This window comes from Euprymna scolopes, chromosome 35 (assembly GCF_053919585.1).
Source record: "Euprymna scolopes isolate OS-2025 chromosome 35, ASM5391958v1, whole genome shotgun sequence".
Classification (NCBI taxonomy): domain Eukaryota; kingdom Metazoa; phylum Mollusca; class Cephalopoda; order Sepiida; family Sepiolidae; genus Euprymna; species Euprymna scolopes.
This window is the reverse complement of record NC_136516.1, coordinates 34,772,575-34,793,306: the sequence shown is the minus strand read 5'-3', so window position 1 is coordinate 34,793,306 and position 20,732 is coordinate 34,772,575. Positions and strand designations below refer to the sequence as shown.

At 30.8% G+C, this 20,732-nt stretch overlaps 1 protein-coding gene across 2 annotated transcripts in view; it reads left to right on the top strand.

The window, feature by feature from the left end:
- Nucleotides 1-1,154: 1,154 nt before the first annotated feature.
- The window catches only part of LOC145259807 (enhancer of polycomb homolog 1-like), a 231,540-nt gene continuing 211,962 nt past the window's right edge, over nt 1,155-20,732 (top strand). Inside the window, exon 1 of one of the 2 annotated variants that reach the window (XM_080117598.1) lies at nt 1,155-1,606. In XM_080117598.1, coding sequence (XP_079973724.1) covers nt 1,454-1,606 — 153 coding nt within the window. In that variant the 5' untranslated portion in view covers nt 1,155-1,453. The remainder of the gene's footprint in view (nt 1,607-20,732) is intronic. The other variant, XM_080117599.1, reaches the window with a different exon arrangement.

Genomic DNA, 20,732 nt, shown 5'->3' with positions numbered 1-20,732 from the left:
TTCGTTAAATTTCTTCATAAAATTGAAAATTGTTAAACATTGTAGAGTAAATAAACAAATATCCTATTTATTTGGGAATATATAGCGTGATGTTGCGTAGTATTACAGGCACGCCGAGTTCGAATCCTGCCAGCCTCCATCTATAAATACAATATTAGTCTAGACTATACTCTCAAGCCTTGATTGTGCAACTAGTTCGGAAGAAAAACTTCGAAATAACACTAGCTTTTCTTTGCTTGTCCCGGCATTTTTCCGGTCGCCTGGACTTGTCATCGGACTTAAGCAAATGCAGTTTCAGGAGAGGCGCGGTAGAAGATTGCGCAACCCATGCTTTACTATAGACTCCTCCTCACATACAGGGTGTATCCATTGTCTCTCGAGAGTGAAACGAGGCCAAACAATTTCGATGTCTTCTCAATAATACGCGTACGTTACATAAAAAACAGAACCAGAACCAGCAGTAGTAGCAAATATAGTGATAGTAGTCGATTCTTGCATCGTAAAACCAAGCTGTATTTTTGCGACAAAATATCTTTGTGCGGGGGGGGGGGGGAGATGCTTAAATTAAAAAAAATATATAATATAATTTCTTATTTAAAGTTTTAAAAAATGAGCTCAATGAGTGAGTGTTTTATGAATGTCGATTTTTTTTTTTTTTCAATATTTACTGTGTTAAGGGAATATTAAGTTTTTTGTATTATTAAAAAAAAATTAGTCATTTTTTTTTTTCCTAGTGTCGTCGTTTCTGAGTCTATCTTTCTATCTATCTCCCGCGTTTTATGGGTGTCGATTTTTTTTAAGTAATTAAAGTGTTTACTGTTTAAAAGAATTTTAAGTGCTTGTATGTAATTTAAAATTTTAAATGGAAATTTGCTTCTTTTTTTTTTTTTTTAAATTGGGTGTTACTGTTGTACTGTTTGTACTGTTGTCGTGTCCGTGAGTCTATCTCTCTGGCGTTTTATGAGTGTAGACGTTTTTAATAATTAATGTTAAAAGGGAAATTGAGTGTTTTTTCTTTTGTTTTATTTTCATTTTAATTATTAAAAAAAAACAATTTTTTTTGAATAATTTTTCTTTTTAAAATCGGGTGTCGTCGTAGTCGCGTATGTGAGTCTATCTTTCTATCGCTACTCTCTGCCGCGCCGAGGCTGAATGAATCGAGCTGCGCGCGCAGAAGCGAGACACGCGCGCGCGCAGGGGATTGTGGGAGAAGAAAGAAAAAAAAATTTGTCGACGGGCCTTCTGTGTCCGCCATGATGGAAACGGCTATCATTCCGTGCAAATATGAAAAAACAACCAGACGGACCGCCGGGAAACCTATCGAAAAACGGAGTACTCATTTCACTGCTTAACTACTCTTCATGCTGCTGGATTCTAGTGTTTATCTCGCGTCTCCCAGTTCGACATTTTGCCACCTTTGGACCATCTCATTAGCATATTCGGGGTCATCACCATGAGTAAGGTGTCTTTCAGAGCCAGGGCTCTGGATTCCTCCAAGCCGATGCCCGTTTTTCGGGCGGAGGAAATACCGGATTTACCAGATTTTGCAACGATTAACAGATCGGTGCCACAAATGCCGACCGGGATGGAAAAGGAAGAAGAGTCGGTAAGTCTTCGAAACAAAAAAAAAAAAAAACGCTAACTCATAACTGCCTAAACAAAATGGCCGTCGTCACGAAATAGGCGCTTTCTCGTTCAAACGTACAAAACTATATAAATGTTTCTTTATTTCTGGTCAAATCAGTTTTTATCGGTTTCTAAGGTTCTAAAAATGTGAAATAAATATTGGGTCGACATTTTTTCGTCTTTAAATTGTTAATTTCGTTCGTTTTTTGATATTCGGGGTGTCACGTGATCACGTTCACTGTGCGCCGCCATCTTTATTTTTTAATTTTTGAAGCAGCAGCGATTTTTCCAGCTCGCTCTTCCTCCTTCTTCAATCCGCCAGAATCGGCTGTTGATCGATTCAGATCGGTTCGCTTGCTCGTCTCTATATAGACCAGCAATGTCTACTCTAGCAGTTTAAACAACGGATGATCACTCGCACACAATCTGTCCACTTTTATTTTAGATGTTTTTATTTAAAAAAAAAAAAAAAAAATGTTACGACTCTCTAATAATTGCAGTCATCAATATTAATAAGGTGTTTCCCCGTTTTAGGGAATCCCCAATGTGATAATCGCTCCTCCTCCTCTTATCTCCTCACGAGAGGGAGATATATGATAGTGGACGAAATAAAAACATATTTATTATATAATAATAATAATAATAATACTAAAATTTAAAAAAACAACTTAGCTTTAAAACTTTACTGCAGTTTCACGGTATCACTGATCATCAGAAGTGTCAACCGATTAACATCAATCGAAAACAAAATCACTATTTATATACATATCGAACATATGTTTAAATAAAACAGTTTAAAGCTTGTTTATTTTTCAGAGAATGTTTGTTTTATCGAAGCTTCATTACTTATTTGTTTTATTATGCTATAACAGTTTTTGTTAATGATTTCGAATTTTCAGAAAGTATATCGATTTAAATTAAAATAATAAAAAAAAACATAGTTTTTTGTGTGTGTGCTTTTTTTTTTTTTTTTTTTTTTTTTTTTTTTTTTTTTTTTAGTGATTAGCTTGTATAATAATACAATAAATGAATATATTCCACTTATATATAATATGAAAACAAATCTCAAAATCCGAACCGAAACGAATGAAGACGGCAGTTCTTTAAAAAAACAAAACAAATAAACATCTCTATCTTCTACATGAAAGTGTCGTACTAATAATAACTCACGATAAAGTGTATATAACTACATGCTTTACTGCAGTTTCACAGTATCACCAATCCAAAGCGTGTCTCCGTCTGAGTTGTTTTTTTTTTCTCTATCTCTATTATTGCCAGTTACACTTCTCATGATCGGTGATACTGTGAAGCTGCAGTTAAGTATTGAACTAAATGCATTTTATTGTAATTCATCGATATATATATATATATAATTACGTTTCGATTGGTACAAAGAAATCTAACAGTGCTCGATTATTTTATAAGAGCACACAGAGCACAGCATCTGATCTGAAATATATATAACGAATCCTCACGACGATGGAATTAACTATATGTTTCAAAATTTTATATATATGTGTCTGTGTTCAAAATTACTATTGTGATCGATTGTGGGTTATTAGACAAATAGTAATAATCGATTCTTAACGAGTATCTGTTCTTCAGATGCGGCACTTCCATTTCTTGTTCTCTTTCAGTGGAGGAGAAATCCTTCACGACTGAGACAATTTTTATTTTTGTACCTTTTCTCCGCGTTAAAAAACGACCCTGGTGTCTAACTCTGTCCCGTGGCGTGGGGAGGCATTGTAAATAGGTACTATTGATATTAGTGTTTTTGAGTGATTTGATGTGTTTTAATAATTTAATTTTGCCTGCTTTCTTTTATAAGTTGTACTCTGCACTTGCACTGGTGATTGTTACTATTCGTTTAGCAAATGTTATTCGAGTTAGAGCGACGATGAGAGAGAGGACCTCGCACGTGGGAACGACTATTACACGTGTTATGATTCCGCCTCATTTTTCACACTGTCATTAATCATTCGTATCTTTGTTTTTTATTTTTTTTTTTTGTGCACCTTTCGATTTAATATTATTGAATATTTTGATTTTATTTTTATTTTTTTAAACTGTATTAGATCATTTTTTTTTTTTTTTTTTTTTTTTTAGCTTGTTTTGGTTTTTGTTCAAACATTTAATCGAAATTAAAAGAACAAAAACAATTTTAAAATGAAAACTTTATGTCGTTGCTTGGGGGAGGATTTACAGAAAAATAATTTATAATGGTCATGTTGTGTTGACTTAAAAAATTTTTTTTTTTTTTTTTAAATATAAATAGGATTTTAAAGATATATGTTAGGAGGTTTCCTTGTTTTTTATTTCAATAAATATTCGATTAATAGTTAAAGAATATATATATATATATTAGAAATAAAAATTACAATTAAATTTACCAAAATGATCCAAGATGGTAAAACTAAAGTAGATTATAAATATTAAAGAAATAATATTTATAAAGTAATCTCAACCAGATGTAAAAGCTCGATAAAACCAAATAGGAGATAATAAGAGCAAATAGTTAATAAAACATGTTAAAAACACTTTGAAAAAGAGTTAAAAGAATATTTAATTTGAAAAGGAAACACTAAATAAGTGGATAGTCCTTAATCCGCGGAGTTTCGAAGAAATACTTTCCTTCTCTTCAGAGGGTAGGAATTAGCAAAATGCGGGGTCGGATTTTGCATGCAAAAGTATTTGAAACTGCAAGTAAGTCAAAGATCTTACTTGATAACAAAAAGTGAAGCAGAAGGAATAGGGTGGAGAAAAAAGTTGATTTAACGTGAATGAATAGTCTGGTGAAAGGTAAATTATCCAATGACGGTAAAATCCAAAAATGTAAACCCAAGAAAGTTAGTTAAATAACCGTGTGTGTGTATGTATATATATATGCCATAAAGAAATACGTGATCTTATTTGATATTGTAAATATTGTTGTCAAACATGTTTATTGTTTGTGTTTACTTTTTAAATTAAGTCATTAAGAATTTATATAAAAATAGTAATTTATGTAAATTTCTGTTTCGATCTGGATTTTATCGTTTTATTTTGTATAGATTACCATCCTCATAAAACCTGAAAGGAAGAACAAAACGTTAAAAAAAAAAAAGTAATTAAAAAATATTTTTAGAGTGGGGGGATCAATTTTGCGTATAAATTTAACGTAAAATAATGCCAATCGTCTATTGGTTGGTAGCCGAGGGCGTTAATGTACACATTTTATTTTATTCATATTGAAAAATGTAGATATATTTTAATTTACTACTTAAATGAAAAATTGAACATTCTTAAATATTACGTGTGTGTGTGTGTGTGTTTGACACACATGTGTAAGTACATCAAGTGCATTTGCCAATCTAGCTTTATCATTTCTGTATAATTAAAATTACTTATTTCACCCACAGAGGGTTTTTTTTTTTTTTTTTTTTTTTTTTTGTCTTTTATGTATGTATGTTTGTCCCATTTGAGAAATTTGTTGAAATTTATGCTTGTAATAATTTCATTCATTTGATTTGATGGTCGCCTTTTTTAAAGGTGGCGCTGTTGTTTATTACGCTTATTTTATAATTTATATTAAATGCATGATTTTTATTAAAAAAAATTTTCATTTGAAATGGTGATTCTTTTTCTTTTTTGAAACGTGTAAAAAAAAACAAAAACAAACAAAAAACATGTCACTATTTCGAGCGTCATTATTCACTGATCGAAGCAAAAACTCGAGGAAGTTGAGATTCTTTAATACGACAAGAGTGCTTTAAGGCCCACAAATGGACCATAATACTTGACTGTAAACACAATTTAAGTCTGGGATTATTTTCCATTTGTCAGTTTAAAGACTTAAAATGTACTTTAAAATTTCGAAAGAGCTTACAATGTAAAATTGTATACACATGCCAATTCTTGACTTGTTTTTTTTATCACGTCTTTTCTAAAATCCATGTTTATTTACCCCCCCCCCTTTTTTCCCAATAAACTTAGATGATTTTATGTATAAAAAATATAATTGAAGTATTTTGAAGCACGAAAACCTGCATTTATAAACATGATTATTTTTTCTTCTTTGCACTTTTTGGGGATTGTTTTCGAAATGTGTTTATATTTTTCTTTATGAATTTCTTGTTGATAAATAAGAAAATCCTACATCACCAAATGTTGAATACAATCTTTTAAATAAAACTAAAACAAACTGGCCATTATCTGAAAGCACAATTTTTTTTTTATATCATCTAAATATGATACGGCAAATGTTTACTTTAACTACAACAGAACACCGTCCAAATTTTATTGGTCGGTGTTCAACACCGACCAATAAAATTTGTTTTATGTTTTCAGGGTCGCTGACAGCAAGGAAACAATTTTTTAGACTTTTTTTTTTTTTTTTGTCTAGTAATTTTATTTTTATCCTATCCAACTTTCAAGTACTTTCCAATCCTGGATTCATCATCCTCTAACTGGTTTTGAACAATTTATATAATTTTTTTTAACATCTATTTTTTTTTTTTTTTTTTTTTTATATTGGTTAATTATTTGGTGCTAGTATTAAAGTTTTATGTTTTTTTTTTTTTTTAAATTTTTTTAATTCAATTAAAGTATAGCATAGGTACAAAACACCCTCCCCATGTTAAGAATGGCTTTTAAAATAATAACGTTATTTCAACAGTTCAGCACTGAAAGTGCACTAGTACCAATTATTTTAATAGCTTTACAAACGTTTTAAAGTTTAAAATAAACTTTGATAGTTTTTTTTAGTTTATTAGTTAATGCTTATATTTTAAGTTTTCGTTAATTATTGGTCTATCCAAATGTGTGTGTGTGTGTATATATATATCTGTAATCTATGATAATTATCGTAAAAGTAAAAAAAAAAAAGAAACACATTTTTAGTGGGGGCACTTCCGTACGGGTCTGCCATATTGAGCACTCTTAATAACCTCGTTTTAATTCATGGGTTTTATCTATTGAATACCTTTTAACTAGGTATATATATATATATATATATATATATATATATATATATATATATATATATATATATATATATATATATATCACAAAATAGGTTAGTGTGTTGTTGCACAACTAGTTCTCGGCATCTCTAAGTAGTATAGTAAGTTGATTGTACTACTATAACACGGATCGATAATTCATTTTACTACGAGTAAATAACGACTAACACAAATAACGAAGAAAGAACTTTATCAATTTATTCGCATCTTTGCTTTAGACTTAAAAATAAATAATCGAACAATAAAAATAGCAATTTTTTGCGTGATAAAATTTGCATACGTTTTTTGCGTCCAAAATTACTGAAGTCAACTTCCTGTTTTTCGTTTCGATTATATTTAACATTTTAAGTTAAATAAAATGTAAGCTAAAATAATTGAAATTTAAATCAAATTTAAATTAAATCAAATTTTTCAATAATGTTTAAACCTTTTATATATAGCAAGTAAGTTACACAAACGTTCATGTTTCATTCTCACAAGAAATCATGTCTTATAATTGAGAAATCGATTTCTATAAAATAAAATTTTAAAAATTCAATTCTATCTTAAAAATTCCGGATGTTTTGATATTTTTTGTAAAAAGAATATATTACCGAAACTTAAATTTAACTTGAAAGTACTATTCAAAAAAAAAAAAAAATAGCACAGTGACATAAGTGCATAAGCACCCGAAAACATTTTGTCCAAAATTGCTTGGCACTTGTCATTTTAACATCCTTGTACAAATTTAGAAAGCCATTCTTAACATGAGTGATGGGAATGGGGCCTTGTTAACTCTTCCAAATACCATTTGGATGTTTTCAGACTAACATCGATTTCGGTAATTAAGTCTTTTAAAGATATGTTGATAAAACACGGGTCACAACGATTTTATTCCATCTGTCTTGTTTATCACGAAGAAAATGTTGAATTTGGCAACTGATTTTCGATTTTCCCCACTTCGTTTGAACTACTTCTTTGGTGTTATATGTTTAATTCTTGCGAATTGTAAATAAAGCAACGAGTTCTTTGGTATACCAGAGACGAGTTTAAAAAAAAAAAAAAAAAATTGGTTAAAATTAAGGTTCGCTTGTCTTTGTTTATATTCTTTGTCAGCTGATTGTTGTGCTTTTGCTTCACGATGAATGTCCTAGAAAAGTCACTTGATTAACGTTTATTGTTTACCAGTTTTGTAATACGAACTTGGGCTTTTTTTTATTCTTTAGAATAACAATATTTTAAAGCTGGTAAATATTGACCAGAAGTGACTTTTCCAGGGCATGTATTGTGAACCGCAACGTGCAACGATCAGCTAACAAATAATGTAAAGACAAACGGAATTTGATTTTAACGAATATTTAGAAGCAAAAATTGAATCCTTGTTTTATCTTGTTCGACAGAAATTACTTTCTAATCGACAGTTTAAAGGCTCCACAATCACTTAAATTTCGCACTGTACTCGATATTTTTATATTTAATAGATTAAAACACATGGTCTCAGCAGCATTTGTTTACTTCGTGACCGTAAGAAATTCGAAAGTAATTTTGAAGTTTTTAAAATACCCATCAGGAAGTAATTTGCTAATATCAAAATGAAAAATCGGTACTTATGCACTTTTGTTACCGTGTTGAAATAATAAAAGCCATTCTTAACATGGGGATGGTGTTTTGTAACTATTGTGCTTCCACCTAAGAATTTAATAAAAGATATCGTGAAACCTTAATTTAACCTGAAAAAAAAAAAAACTATTTAAAAATAGCGCGATAACAAAAGTGCATAAGCACCGAAAATTCAAACAATTTTGTGGTTCTAAACGAACGGAACACATGTTTTTTCTTATGCGGCCCTATCAAAAAATCCCTCCAATGGCTTAAAAAATGTGATGTTGTGTTTACAATTTTCTTTTTAAATAGAACTTAAAAATTGTTGTAGCTTTCTTTTTATTTTAATAAATATTCAATGTGTATCTATTTATCGAAGTTATTTATAACCGAGAAACACGTGCAATCAAGTATTTTCAATTTTCATGATTTGATGGTTTCGAAATTAAACGAACAATGAATGCTGTCAAGTGATATTCTGTAAAACCAGTGTGTGTGTGTGTGTGTGTGTGTGTGTGTGTGACTGTACCGGGGTTAGAAAATTTAGTCTTGATGTGAAAATGTTCCGATTACCAAACTGGACTTTCTGTTTTAGTTTAAAATAAATAAGCAAATTGACGTGTAATAAAATGTTAAATTTTTGAACACGTGTGTGTATGTGTATATATATATATATATATATATATATATATATATATATATATATATATATATATTAGATTTATGGCATTTATTTTAAACTAAAACAGGAAATCTGATTTGGTAATCAGAACACTTTCACATCGAAGCTAGGTTTTCACCTGATAAGTTCGGTCGCACTTAAAGTCGCCTATGCTTCTGAATCGCTGTATGTGAAATTACGTAAACATAAGAAAAACCCAACGCGGATTGATATACATTTCGACGTTTATTTAATTTCACTTAGCTTTAAAAAAAAAAGCTTTTTAGTTTGATACAGTTGAACTAAGATTTATTTCGGTTTGAATGATTTTGTTTCGTTGATCTCGGCCACAAAGGAAAATCAGAAAGTTACTTTCTAATTGACAAATTTCAAAATTAATTTCAAATTTCGAAGGAGTACAGTGAAAAAAGGGGGAACTGTTAGACCTCTTAATCTATTGATAGACAAAAAAAAAAAAAAAAAAATGTTCGAAATGTTCACCTTTTAAAACTTTCGAAATTAACTAATTTCTAATTTTAATTAAAGTTCAATAGCAAAAGCCAAGTATTATGACTGTGACAACAGCATATTCTTTTAATTGTTTGGACTCTTGAGTATATATCCGTTAATATCTTATATATTTTTATATAGACGGATATGGTTCTCAGTTGATAAAGTCTGTGTCGGATATATACCCGAGAGTCAAAAGAATGAAAACAATATTCTGTTGTCACAACCCTAATTATAACTATTTTCTTCAAAAGGAAAACATTACTTTTCTCATCTATCTATTAGTGAAATAACTTGTGTTAATTTAATCGTATACAATAAAATGAATAAAGCGTTTATACTTTGTCTTTTTTTTTTTTAAATTATTAAATAAGCAGTAGATTAATATACTGTTAATCAAAAGAACCAAATCATTTTCGCGCGCCCCTGTTGTATGAAAGAATCTTATTGTTAGAACAAGCAGTAGCAATACTTTATTCTATCTTGAGACCATCTATTTAAAAAAAATAACCGTGAAGTATCTTTTATATAAAACAAAAAAATGTTCGTTGGAATTTCACCTTTAAAAACAAATGTTGCTATTGTTTCTTTTGAAATGAAAAGCCGATGTTTTGATGTTTTGTAATTGTTCGAACAACATATGTTCACGTTATCCTATCGACTTCCGTTCTTTTATAGATGGCCCGATAGTGCGTCCGGTGGTGTAGGAGTGGAGGAGGACCCAGTTTGAGAGTTTGGGGGAATATGTAATTACACCTTAGTTATCATTACTCCCAGGTCCACTTTGACCCGAGATTATAGATTCAAATCTATGAAAAAAAAAAAAAAATCGTTTACATGATAACTGAATCTACAAACATTTTAAAAACATATGTACGATTTCGGAATAAAATGATCCAACAGCGGTTGATATGCCATAAAAACTTAACAATTAAACCGATCAGTTGCCGCTCCTTTGAAATCAATTTAACAAATAAAACACTAAGAATTAAAAGTATGTTCCTTTTTATTTATATTTTTACTACAAACTGATTGGTTCTTGGATACGACGAGAAGGCACATGAAATTGTTTTATTGTTGCATTTTTAGGCGCACAAATTAACTTGTAATACTTGACTTGATTTTGATTCAAACCAGAAATTTTCTAATCAACAGTTTAAAGATTTATTTCCCTCTGTCGGTGTTTTTTCTATCAATTAACCTGTTTTGAACTATTCAAATTGATGAATCAAGTTTGGCTTGGATTAAGAATTATGGTTCATTTGTGTGCTCCAAACTAAAGTGAAAACCTTGATTTTTCGAACGCGTCCCTATTCTATACAAGAACAGAATCGGTCTTTGATAACACATCCAACAGCTTCCGCTTTTGTTTTATGGATATTGCAGTACCCCCACCTCCACTCACTCATCATGCGGCAATCATAATACGATTAGCCTATACTTGTAATGACTAATCTGTCCTGCCAGTCTGCTGTGTGCAATGCTCGTGTTTGGCCCTGAGCGCTTGGCAAGCGTTGAACCCCCACTCTCTCTCTCTCTCACTCAGTAATGATTCTCTACTTATTTGTCGAATGCTGATGTGATAACACTTTATTTGTGAAACTTTTCTTTGTTTAGCTTTCTTATTATTACATGTAAAAAGTGCATTAGCATCTGTCGTGTATATATTCCATTATTCTCATCATACACACCCACACTAGAAGGCCGCCCGGTCGGTCGTAAAATACGCTTAAATATATTTTGATTAATGCAAATTTCATATTTATTATTATATTACATTGAACCCAATATATAGTAATGATTTAAAATTAAAACCACCACCGAGAATCGAAACCAAAACGTTTAGTTTACGATTTACTTTTTCCTTTGATGTTAATGCCTGAGCTATGAAGACCTGTTTGCTGCAAGGCTAAAAATTAAAACCTGAATCAATAGCTATTACGTTGCGCATGCATATTTGTAATGCTGGCGTTCGACCTTCACCTGGCAAATTTTATTTCTTTAATTTTCACTCTTTTGTGCCAATTTTCGCCGGCTAAAACCCAAATATAATGTTTCGCATGGGTTCGAATACCTTTATATTAAGTTTCATATCTATAGACCAAAAACTGATAGGAATTTAATCAGCAACATTTTTTAAACAAATATAGTTAAACGCATACACAAATATATAGAAAGAGGTTTGTGCTTGCTTTTTATGCAGATATTCTATATGATTTATACTTGCATATCTGCATGAATATAATTACACGTAATAGCTAACTAAAAATGATCATCCCACAAGGCCTCTTAAATTTAGGACATTTTCTAGAATCAATTAATTTTGAACATAATTGGGAAAAGAATTTTAGACATAAGGTTTAGTAGTATTACATTTTGATTTTAATCTTTGTCAGGGGACATAAAAATTGTAAAACTCGAAACCGGAAAAATCAGAACTTTTGTGGGTATCAGAATTAGAAAATTTTATTTTCCAATGCTATTCTTTTAATAGTAGTTTTTATTTGCTTTTATTTAAAACAAAATCTTCCTCTGCTATTAGTGATGATGAAATAATAAATATTGATTTTAAAACTACCAGTAAAACTAAAATTTATAGATCAACACACACACAAGTGTATTTTGATGTTTGAGAAAATATCAGCATATTTATTTTATCGTATTTTTACGATAATCGGGGAAAAATAGCAACTTTATAGTTAAATATTAAGAGATTTATTAAAAAATCGTAATCTTTAATTGTATCGGAATTTGGAATTTTTTTGGAATTGGTAATTGTATTGAGATCAAGGGGGAGATATTGGAATCGTTCCATCACTAGTAAAACTATTCTATTCGAGAAGGGTTGGGGTAATTTTACCATTTCCAGGACAGCTATCATATAATATGGCCCGGTGGGGGTTCAATCAGCAACTTGTAATCGTGTAGTGCATCATAGGTTAGTTATCCCTAGTCTAAAACATAATTTTGGATGCCATCCTTAATGCAATCAACAAATTCGTCATAATATTCTATTTATATTTGCTCACTGATTGGACAATGTAAAAACACTTTTTTTTTAAATAGTCCATGTTGAACATGGAGATTTGGTATTGTTATTAAGGTAAAGAAAATTTAAAAACCTTGAGGTTCGTTTGTGTATTACAATGATTATCCACATCTGTCATCCGTAAACAATGAAACCTGTTTATTCTGATGCAGATGCACACGCTTTCAAACACAATGCAATAATAGCTTTACTGGTTTTATTTGTTATTATGTAAGCTTTATAAGTTCTTATGCAAGTCTTTTATGAGTTTGTTCTTGTATATGCAACTATTTTAAAAAAGATAAACTGTTTCAACTTGTAATGCTTTTTTTGTTTGTTTTTTTGTTGTTTTTTTTTTAGCCATTTTTTTTTTCATAAGTATTCCTAATAAGTCTCTCTCTCTCAATAATATTTCATAAATTTTCCTCCTGATGAATGGGTTTTAAAAATGTGTGAACCGTTTAAAAAAAAAGTAAGATTTACGATAAAATAACCATGGGTTTTAATGGTATTTTTATTAAAAATAATAAATATTTAGTTTCAATTGAAATACAATTCAATTTTTTTCTGTTATTAAAAAAAATACTAACTATACTTACCTATTTAATTCTAATATTCACTCTTCTCTCACCAAAATACCACATACATCCTCCTTCAATCATCATAAGAAATCACACGGTATTTAAAACCCTTATTTTTATTTATTTTTTTTTTTTAACAATATGCAATAGGGGTTAAGGAAATAAAAAAAATATACAATGAAAAAATGGTGTTAGTAAAAAGATACTCTCTCTCCTTACTAAACTGTAAACTTGGAAATGATATGCTGACGTATAAAAATTTTACCCATCCGTCCTGAAGACTAAAGTCAGTTTTTTCATATAATAATATATTGCAATGCACACACACACATGCCAGAATGTGGTTTCTCTTTTACTTTCGTTTTTTTTTTTTTTTCTCCTTACTATTTTAAGTTAGCTATGAGGACTGTCGACCCATCGTTTTCTTTATAACTGAACAAGGATCAGGGAAATGCATTTCTTAGTTCTACATACACCTGGTTGTTAGCATGTATTCTCAGCTCAGAACCCCATTCCATCATTTATTGGAACAGGCTATCACTTAAAGATAAAGAGTAGCTTAAGGTCAACCGTTCTTTGAAATATACATTTTTCAATTCTGCTCACAGTAACCCTTCCAAGATAAGTTATATTTATAATGTTGTTTGATTTCTATAGAAGAAAACATAACAAATATAAGATTTATTTATTTTTAAGGCTCGTAAAATTTCTTGGACACATTAAAATCAAATTTGTGTATTTCAAGATTTTTTTTTTACAAAAGGCCCAGAGGCTACTCGAGGATAAGGGTTAAAGGGTGAACAGTAGCCAAATGGGACAATATCATAGTAGTCGTTAGTAGTGTAAATTTGGTAAATTGGATTACTTAAGCGGAACTGCTTATCAAAAACTTGTTTATGTTAGACTTGAAGATGAACAAATTGTAGTCAGCTGGAAAGCAGGCGAGTGGAAGACAAGTTCCACAGGTGTGCAGTTCTAAGAAAGAAGTTTTGTTCATGAAATCTACGTTTAGGTTTAGGCACAGATAAAGAGTGGGGAAATTATTGATAGTGTTTTCGGCTGGATGAGTGTTTCTCATGAAAGTTTGACGAGGGAGAGGTACCATAGATTGGAGCTCAGACGAGCACTTGCCATGAAAATAATGATAAAGCAGAGACAGGCTCGCAACGTCTCTTCTGTGGGGAAGAGAAAAGGGCATCCCATACAAGGCTATGAAATCTATTTTGAATTCTGTCATGGCAGAATAAGGTCTTTCTAGCATCTCCTGCCCAGATGTGGCAATAAATACTCCATCCTTGGACGCACTTGGCTCTTATATAAATTCAAAAATCTACTGGCATCACTATCGTTAGACTTTCAAGATTAAAAGTTCAAAGGATGTTTATTATTTTTCAACATCACAGCATGTATAAATAAACAGGAAGTTGGATTCCAGTTATTTTTTTCATCATCATGTAGTAACAATCACAAGAAAAACTGACAAACCAGAATCGAATATTGATTTTTGTGGAAGAATTTAAAAAAATCTCACTTCCCAATGGAACTGATTCGACAGACCTTTCTTGGTTCAAAACGATTTGACAAAATTCCACTAAATACCCTCCCCTTTCATAGTTCAACTAAAAGCTGCCTCATTGGCTGCAATTTTTTTTTATTTTTTATTTTACAACTAATATGTATAAGTAGATAAAAATAATCAAGTTAAAAGCCATTTTCTTTAATGAAGCGTCTAATTTTCATCGGGTTTCACGAGTGAATTTGATCAACAGTAAATTAGAAAATCGCAAACAATTTTTAACCGGAGCAAATCTCTTATTCTTCCTTGTTCTGCTGCCAAGCCAATCGATAAGAAATTTGGCCTGATAACAGCGTTTCAATGATCACGCAATAGGAAGGGTAGCGGACGAGGTGGGTGAGAGCCATAGAGGGAAAGAAAATGTTCTATTTTATTTGTTGTGCAGAAACAGTATTCTATTTTTGTTGGCCAGATTTTCAGTTCCATAACTTTTCCAACTATTATTGTATTAAGGCTGATTGAATTGACGTTGATTGCGTAAAGTGCCACATTTTACTGCAGTAGTTTTGGGATTGAGTTGTGAAAAAAAAAAAAATAAATAAAATTTTAATACTAATTAACCGTAAGTTGTAATTAACTGAACAATCCTTCCCCTCCTCATTCCTCGCTTATTTATCTGTATTTCTCTTTCCTTTTCTCGCTGTTGATTCAATCACTCTCTAATAGTCTGTTAGCATTTATTGAACCGAAGCAGCACTTACCCTAGGCGAGTTGAACTGGCTTCATCGAAAGAAGGAAGTCTCAAGGAAATACCAAATTCACAAGTGGCTCTCAGTTATCCCCTTTAGGGGAGATGACTGCGTTAGGTTTTTGCAATGTTTTCGGGTGGGAAGGGAAGATGATATAGTCCTACATGCAATGCACGGTATTTCCAAAATGGTCACCTATATGGTAACGATCATGCTCAACATTGCTTAACTTATAAGCATTTAGAGAAAGAGTGATCTCCCCCTCTTTTTTTTTTTTTTTTTTTTGCTTTATTTTGTTATCTAATGTACATGACGTGTTCATGCACACTGTAAACATGTAAATTAGCAAAAAACAGGAAGAATGTAGAAGTGAAGAGATTTATTTTTAATTATGCAAGAATTTCTTAACAGATATGTCACAGTTTATGAATTTTTTAATGAATCAAAGTGAAATAAATGTTGGTACCCAACGTGTCATAAGCACATCTCGTATAATAATAAAACTCTGAAAAAAAAAAAAAAAAAAAAAAAAAAAACGTTTCTAAGTCTCCATAAGATGTTCGTAAACATAATGGAAGGCAAAATGAATAGAAAAGCCAGCGTCTTTTTCTTTAGACCGTTCCCATCGATCAAATTACTTTTGATAACCTAGAGATGAATCTTACAAAGCCATTGAATAGGTGTAGCTATTTCTCAATAGAAAGCTACTCCAAATTATATTAGGTGCAAAATAAAAATGTACTTTAATCTTTTCAATATATAAGAGGTGAATGTTTGTATGGCTGTTATAGAAATTGATAGGTTAACTGTTAGAAAATTTAAATTAGTTTTAATCAAGGAATTGGTAAAATGGTATAACGACTGAGATTTGCCATTTCCAGCTAAGAATCTGTTCACCAGTCAGCAGTGACTTGTAAAAGCCATTAGCCGGAGCTAAGAATTATGTTCTAGTCTAGGACTTGGTTATTAATTTTGGACAAAACCACATTTCCTTTTGTTTATTGGTGAAAGTACAAAATAGTTAACGCAAGTCCCTCTTCCCATGTTAAGAATGGCTTTCTAAATAACATTCTTATTTAAAAAGATTTTCTTAACATGGGGGAAGGGTGAAGCTTTATAAAAAAGTTTTTCAGCATTTGTAAAAAAGAAAACCTTTCAAGGAAAGTAAATATATTTGCAATAAATTTAAAAACTTCCAATAAATGAAATTACTTATCACAATTTCTTAGGAGTTGACCTAGATTTTCATATGTATAAAATACACGGTGGTGGTAGTAGTATTGGGGTGTGATTTCCACAATTTCTCAGCTGAACACATTCTTAACTGGAAGTGGCAATTCTTGGTCATCATGATATTTTAAGAGAGAATTTCAAGAAATTTCATCACACCATTCAAATTTTTTCTCAGATTTCATCTGGAGCCAGTAGAGTTCAGTTATTGATTACTATGGTTGCAGTTAAAAAAAAGCCCTATACTAAGATAAAATAATTTGTGTTAAATTTTACAAGGAATCTAATGGTTACATTGATTTTGTACAAGGAGTTTTTTGTAATAATGTGGGATCTGAATATGCACTGTACATCCGAAAAGAGCAAACATATTTTGTTTTATTTTGGGATATGGTGCTCAGTACTGAGTACATGAGTAAACCGCGTTATTTGCTGGTCGGTGTCAGCTAATAAAATTGGATTTTATTTTATAAATGCTTCTATGAATTAACGTTTTCAAAAATGTGACCAAACCTCCTATTTAAAATTTGCACAAAGCACGCAAATACACATTAACTGCAGACTTACAACTGTCAATAACACTGGATGTATCCTTTTCTCTCTCCATTAAGGGCTAACTCATTAGGATTAATACTACCAGAAAAATGAAGAGGAAAAAAATAAAACGGTCTTTGAAAACGGTTTCTCACATCAATTGTCTCAGAAAAAAAAGATTTTAATCATTCAATAAAACGTTTTAAAAGATTTCTAATATTTTTAAGTTAACCTGACGAAATGTTTTCAAAGATGTGACCAAACTCCTAGATAAGTCATTATATTAAAAGGTAAAAAAATATGAATTTTTTACAGATATTATTTCGTTTACGTATTCAATTGATAAAAAAACCAAAACAATGCGAATCAAATGAGTCACTAGCTGATAAATAAAAGAATGCTTATTAATGAAACAATGTTTTTAGTGGTACAAAATGTTAAAGTTGCTATAATATATGCACATACTAGAAGAGTTAAATACTGTGTGTGTAAATAAAAATAAAAACAAAAAAAAAACTGAATCCTCTTAGTTAACAGCATCGTAAAATTTATAATCAAATAAATCTAATTATATTTCTCTTTGTCTTGTCCGTTCCACTTTTTCTCTGAAACTACCGAACCAATCTGATAGAAATTTTGTATGGATCTTTACGATAACATACAGTGAACTAAATATTATGGTATCTGATGCATAGTTAGTATTTAATCCTAAAATGAGCCCAAATTTAACTATATTCTATCATTAATTAGGCATAAAGCATTCATTGTAAGCCAACATGCTATAACTTTTGCCTGTTTATAATGGGCTAAAAAGTCTAGTAAATTCATAATTTCTTTCGCTCCCAGTAGTTTGTTTGTCAGCACAGATGGTAAGATATCAGGCACCAGTGGTACTTGCTTGTACTCAAAACAGCATTCAACCTCCCTCACACACAAATGAATTGAGCCAGTTCTAACATACTTGCCACTGCACTCCTCATGAAGGGCAACTGAGCATAACAATTTGAAATCAACAATTTTGTGATCTTGAGCCACTTGCTACTCCGATATTGATCTCTGTAGATTTGTGGTCTAAGGTTAGGTTCCAGGTCAGCATTCACCGTCATCAACCAGCTTTTTCTATGTCTACTATATCATCGCCAATCCTGTAGAAGAAGCTGGGAGCAATTGTTTCATAGATGAACTCTCCTGGTTGACAGCGAAGGGTATCACTCAACCAGTGCAGTCCATGAGGATGAATTGATGGAAGGAGTTAATTTTGCAGTATTGTTTGAAAGTGCTGCCATCGGATACATAGGCTGCGGCACAGGTAGTGGTGATCAAAAATTTCCAATTGCTTGTGAGTGATTATAGTTGGTAGTGATTTGATGTCACGATTTTGCATTTCATGATTGATGTGATTGGTACTTCTAGCCATACGTTGTCTCATAAAACAGCTGTCTATGGATATATATATATATATATATATATATATATATATATATATATATATACTAGCAGTATATACCAACCGTTGCTAGGATGAAACATTGGTGGGTGGAAGGTTTAGTCGCATACTAGTAAAGACACTGAATATCCTTACTGCTTACAATGTTCCTGAAAGTGAACCACATTGGATTTATGGAAGCATAAAATGCATCCATTTTCGTCTATGAAAATTAAACAGAGAAACAACTCTCAAAGTTTTGATAAATAAACTTACTTCCGTTTTTAAAGCCAATTGGTGTCGGCTAATAATAATTAAAAGTAAAGTAAATATAAATTAAATCAATTTTAAATAATATTTCTAAATAGAACAATTAAAACAATTCTATTACAACAAGCAATTAATAACATGGAGTTAATTATTAAAATAGATTTTCCTTAATGTAATATGCAAATGAGGTTACTTCTTGGATGTAGATTTCCTTTGAATAAATAGTATGCATAGCAATAACACTGAAATGAAATTGTTTAAATATCCGTTTTCAGTATGAAAATTAATTTGTGAAACTGTAACTTTTGTAGACATTAATCAAATGACAATCACCACTTAATGACACATATTTTATATTTTTATCGTGTATCACTCTTTTAATTGAACTCTTCAGATTTTGCTTATTAAAAGAGGAGAGGGGGTCCAGAGCCTTGAAAAAAACACTCCCACTTAAAAATGAAAGCTATTACTAACTGTACCAACCCAGTGTTGCCTGAGAGTCCATTACATTCAGATTCGTTTTGTAGCCTTTTTTTTTTTTTTTTTTTTTCTTAAAAATATTGGATTCAGTTTCTAAGCTGAACCTGGTTTTGATATAAGAACGAAGTATGATGTTTGTAAAAAAAAAAAAAAAAAATTAAGTTAAAATAAGGCAAAATAAAACAATATCTTAGAATAAAAGTAAATAAGGAATGTTAACCTTTTTCTAAACCAATGTGTTATTCTCCCTTAATTGATTTGTTTTTAAGTTGGTTATTTAAGAATATATACACATTACTAAACTACCAGACAGTATTTTAAAAGATAAGTTGTAGTGAAATGCTTTTCTGGTGTAAATAAATAAAAAATGAATAAATAAAAGTTGGCTAGTCAAAATCAAATTTTTCAGCTGAAATGTTATTTAAGCTTAACTTTTAAAATCCGGTAAATTAATTTTAGATACATAAATTATTATTACTAAACTACGAAGAAAATTTCTTCAGAGTTATAACTGACTCAAATTTTGATATCTACCTTCATATAGGACTACAGCTGATCTTAAGGGTTACACTCTGTCAATCATTGCTAATAACCATTTGTATGTGGGAAATCATATTTATCTCCAGTGACAACTTGAAAACAAATAGTGAATCTCCAGTACTTTGAACTTAGATAGAATAATAACCCAATAACAAAACATTTGTTGGTTTTTTAATTTAAATAAAGAAATTAAGAAACCAAAAAGCATGACATAAACAGGTGCTCAATAATCAAGAAAATTCAAATCTGTTTAGAGAAACCAATTGAGCTGAAATTTTAGGTTCAAAGAGGTGGTGACAATTTGAAAACCAAGAACTTTCATGATAGACTTTTATTGAAATTGGCTGAAATGACCCTAACTTGCCATTATTGAAATACATTTTACCATATTTATTGTCTTTATTCCCTTCAAGGCAACCCCAATGTTACTTGGTTATGAACTTTTTTTGTGAACTCTTGTTCTAAGCTTTGAACCTCTTATTACCATTTATATATATTTTTTTCTTTCTATAATTTTCAAGTTATAAGTAACGTAGAATGTCACATTTTCTTATTCTGTTTAGCTTCACAGTGTTGTGATGTTTTACACCGTTTATTTATTTTTATACTAAAGCTAGTGAGCATAGTAAAAGTGTCAATTAACTGGCGTAGGATGTTTGCTGTGCCAAGCGGAACTAACTTCTGGAGTATGGTGATGTATTATTTGATTCCCAAGGAGTTCAACTGTTTCTCAAGATCATCAGGAATTGAGCGAAGCACACCTATGATGATTGGCACGATAGAAGTTTTCTTATTTCACAACCTAGCAATCTTCACCCTCAGTTTCTGATATTTCCGTAGTTTCTTGTTCTTTTTGCTTGCTAAGTTGATGTTGATTGGGCAACCACATCAATAATTTGGCATTCATTGGTCTTTTTGTTTGTAACTACAATATCTGGTTTCGTGTGAGTTATCTCACAGTCATACTGAATCATGAAATCCCAGAGAATCTTAACATCCT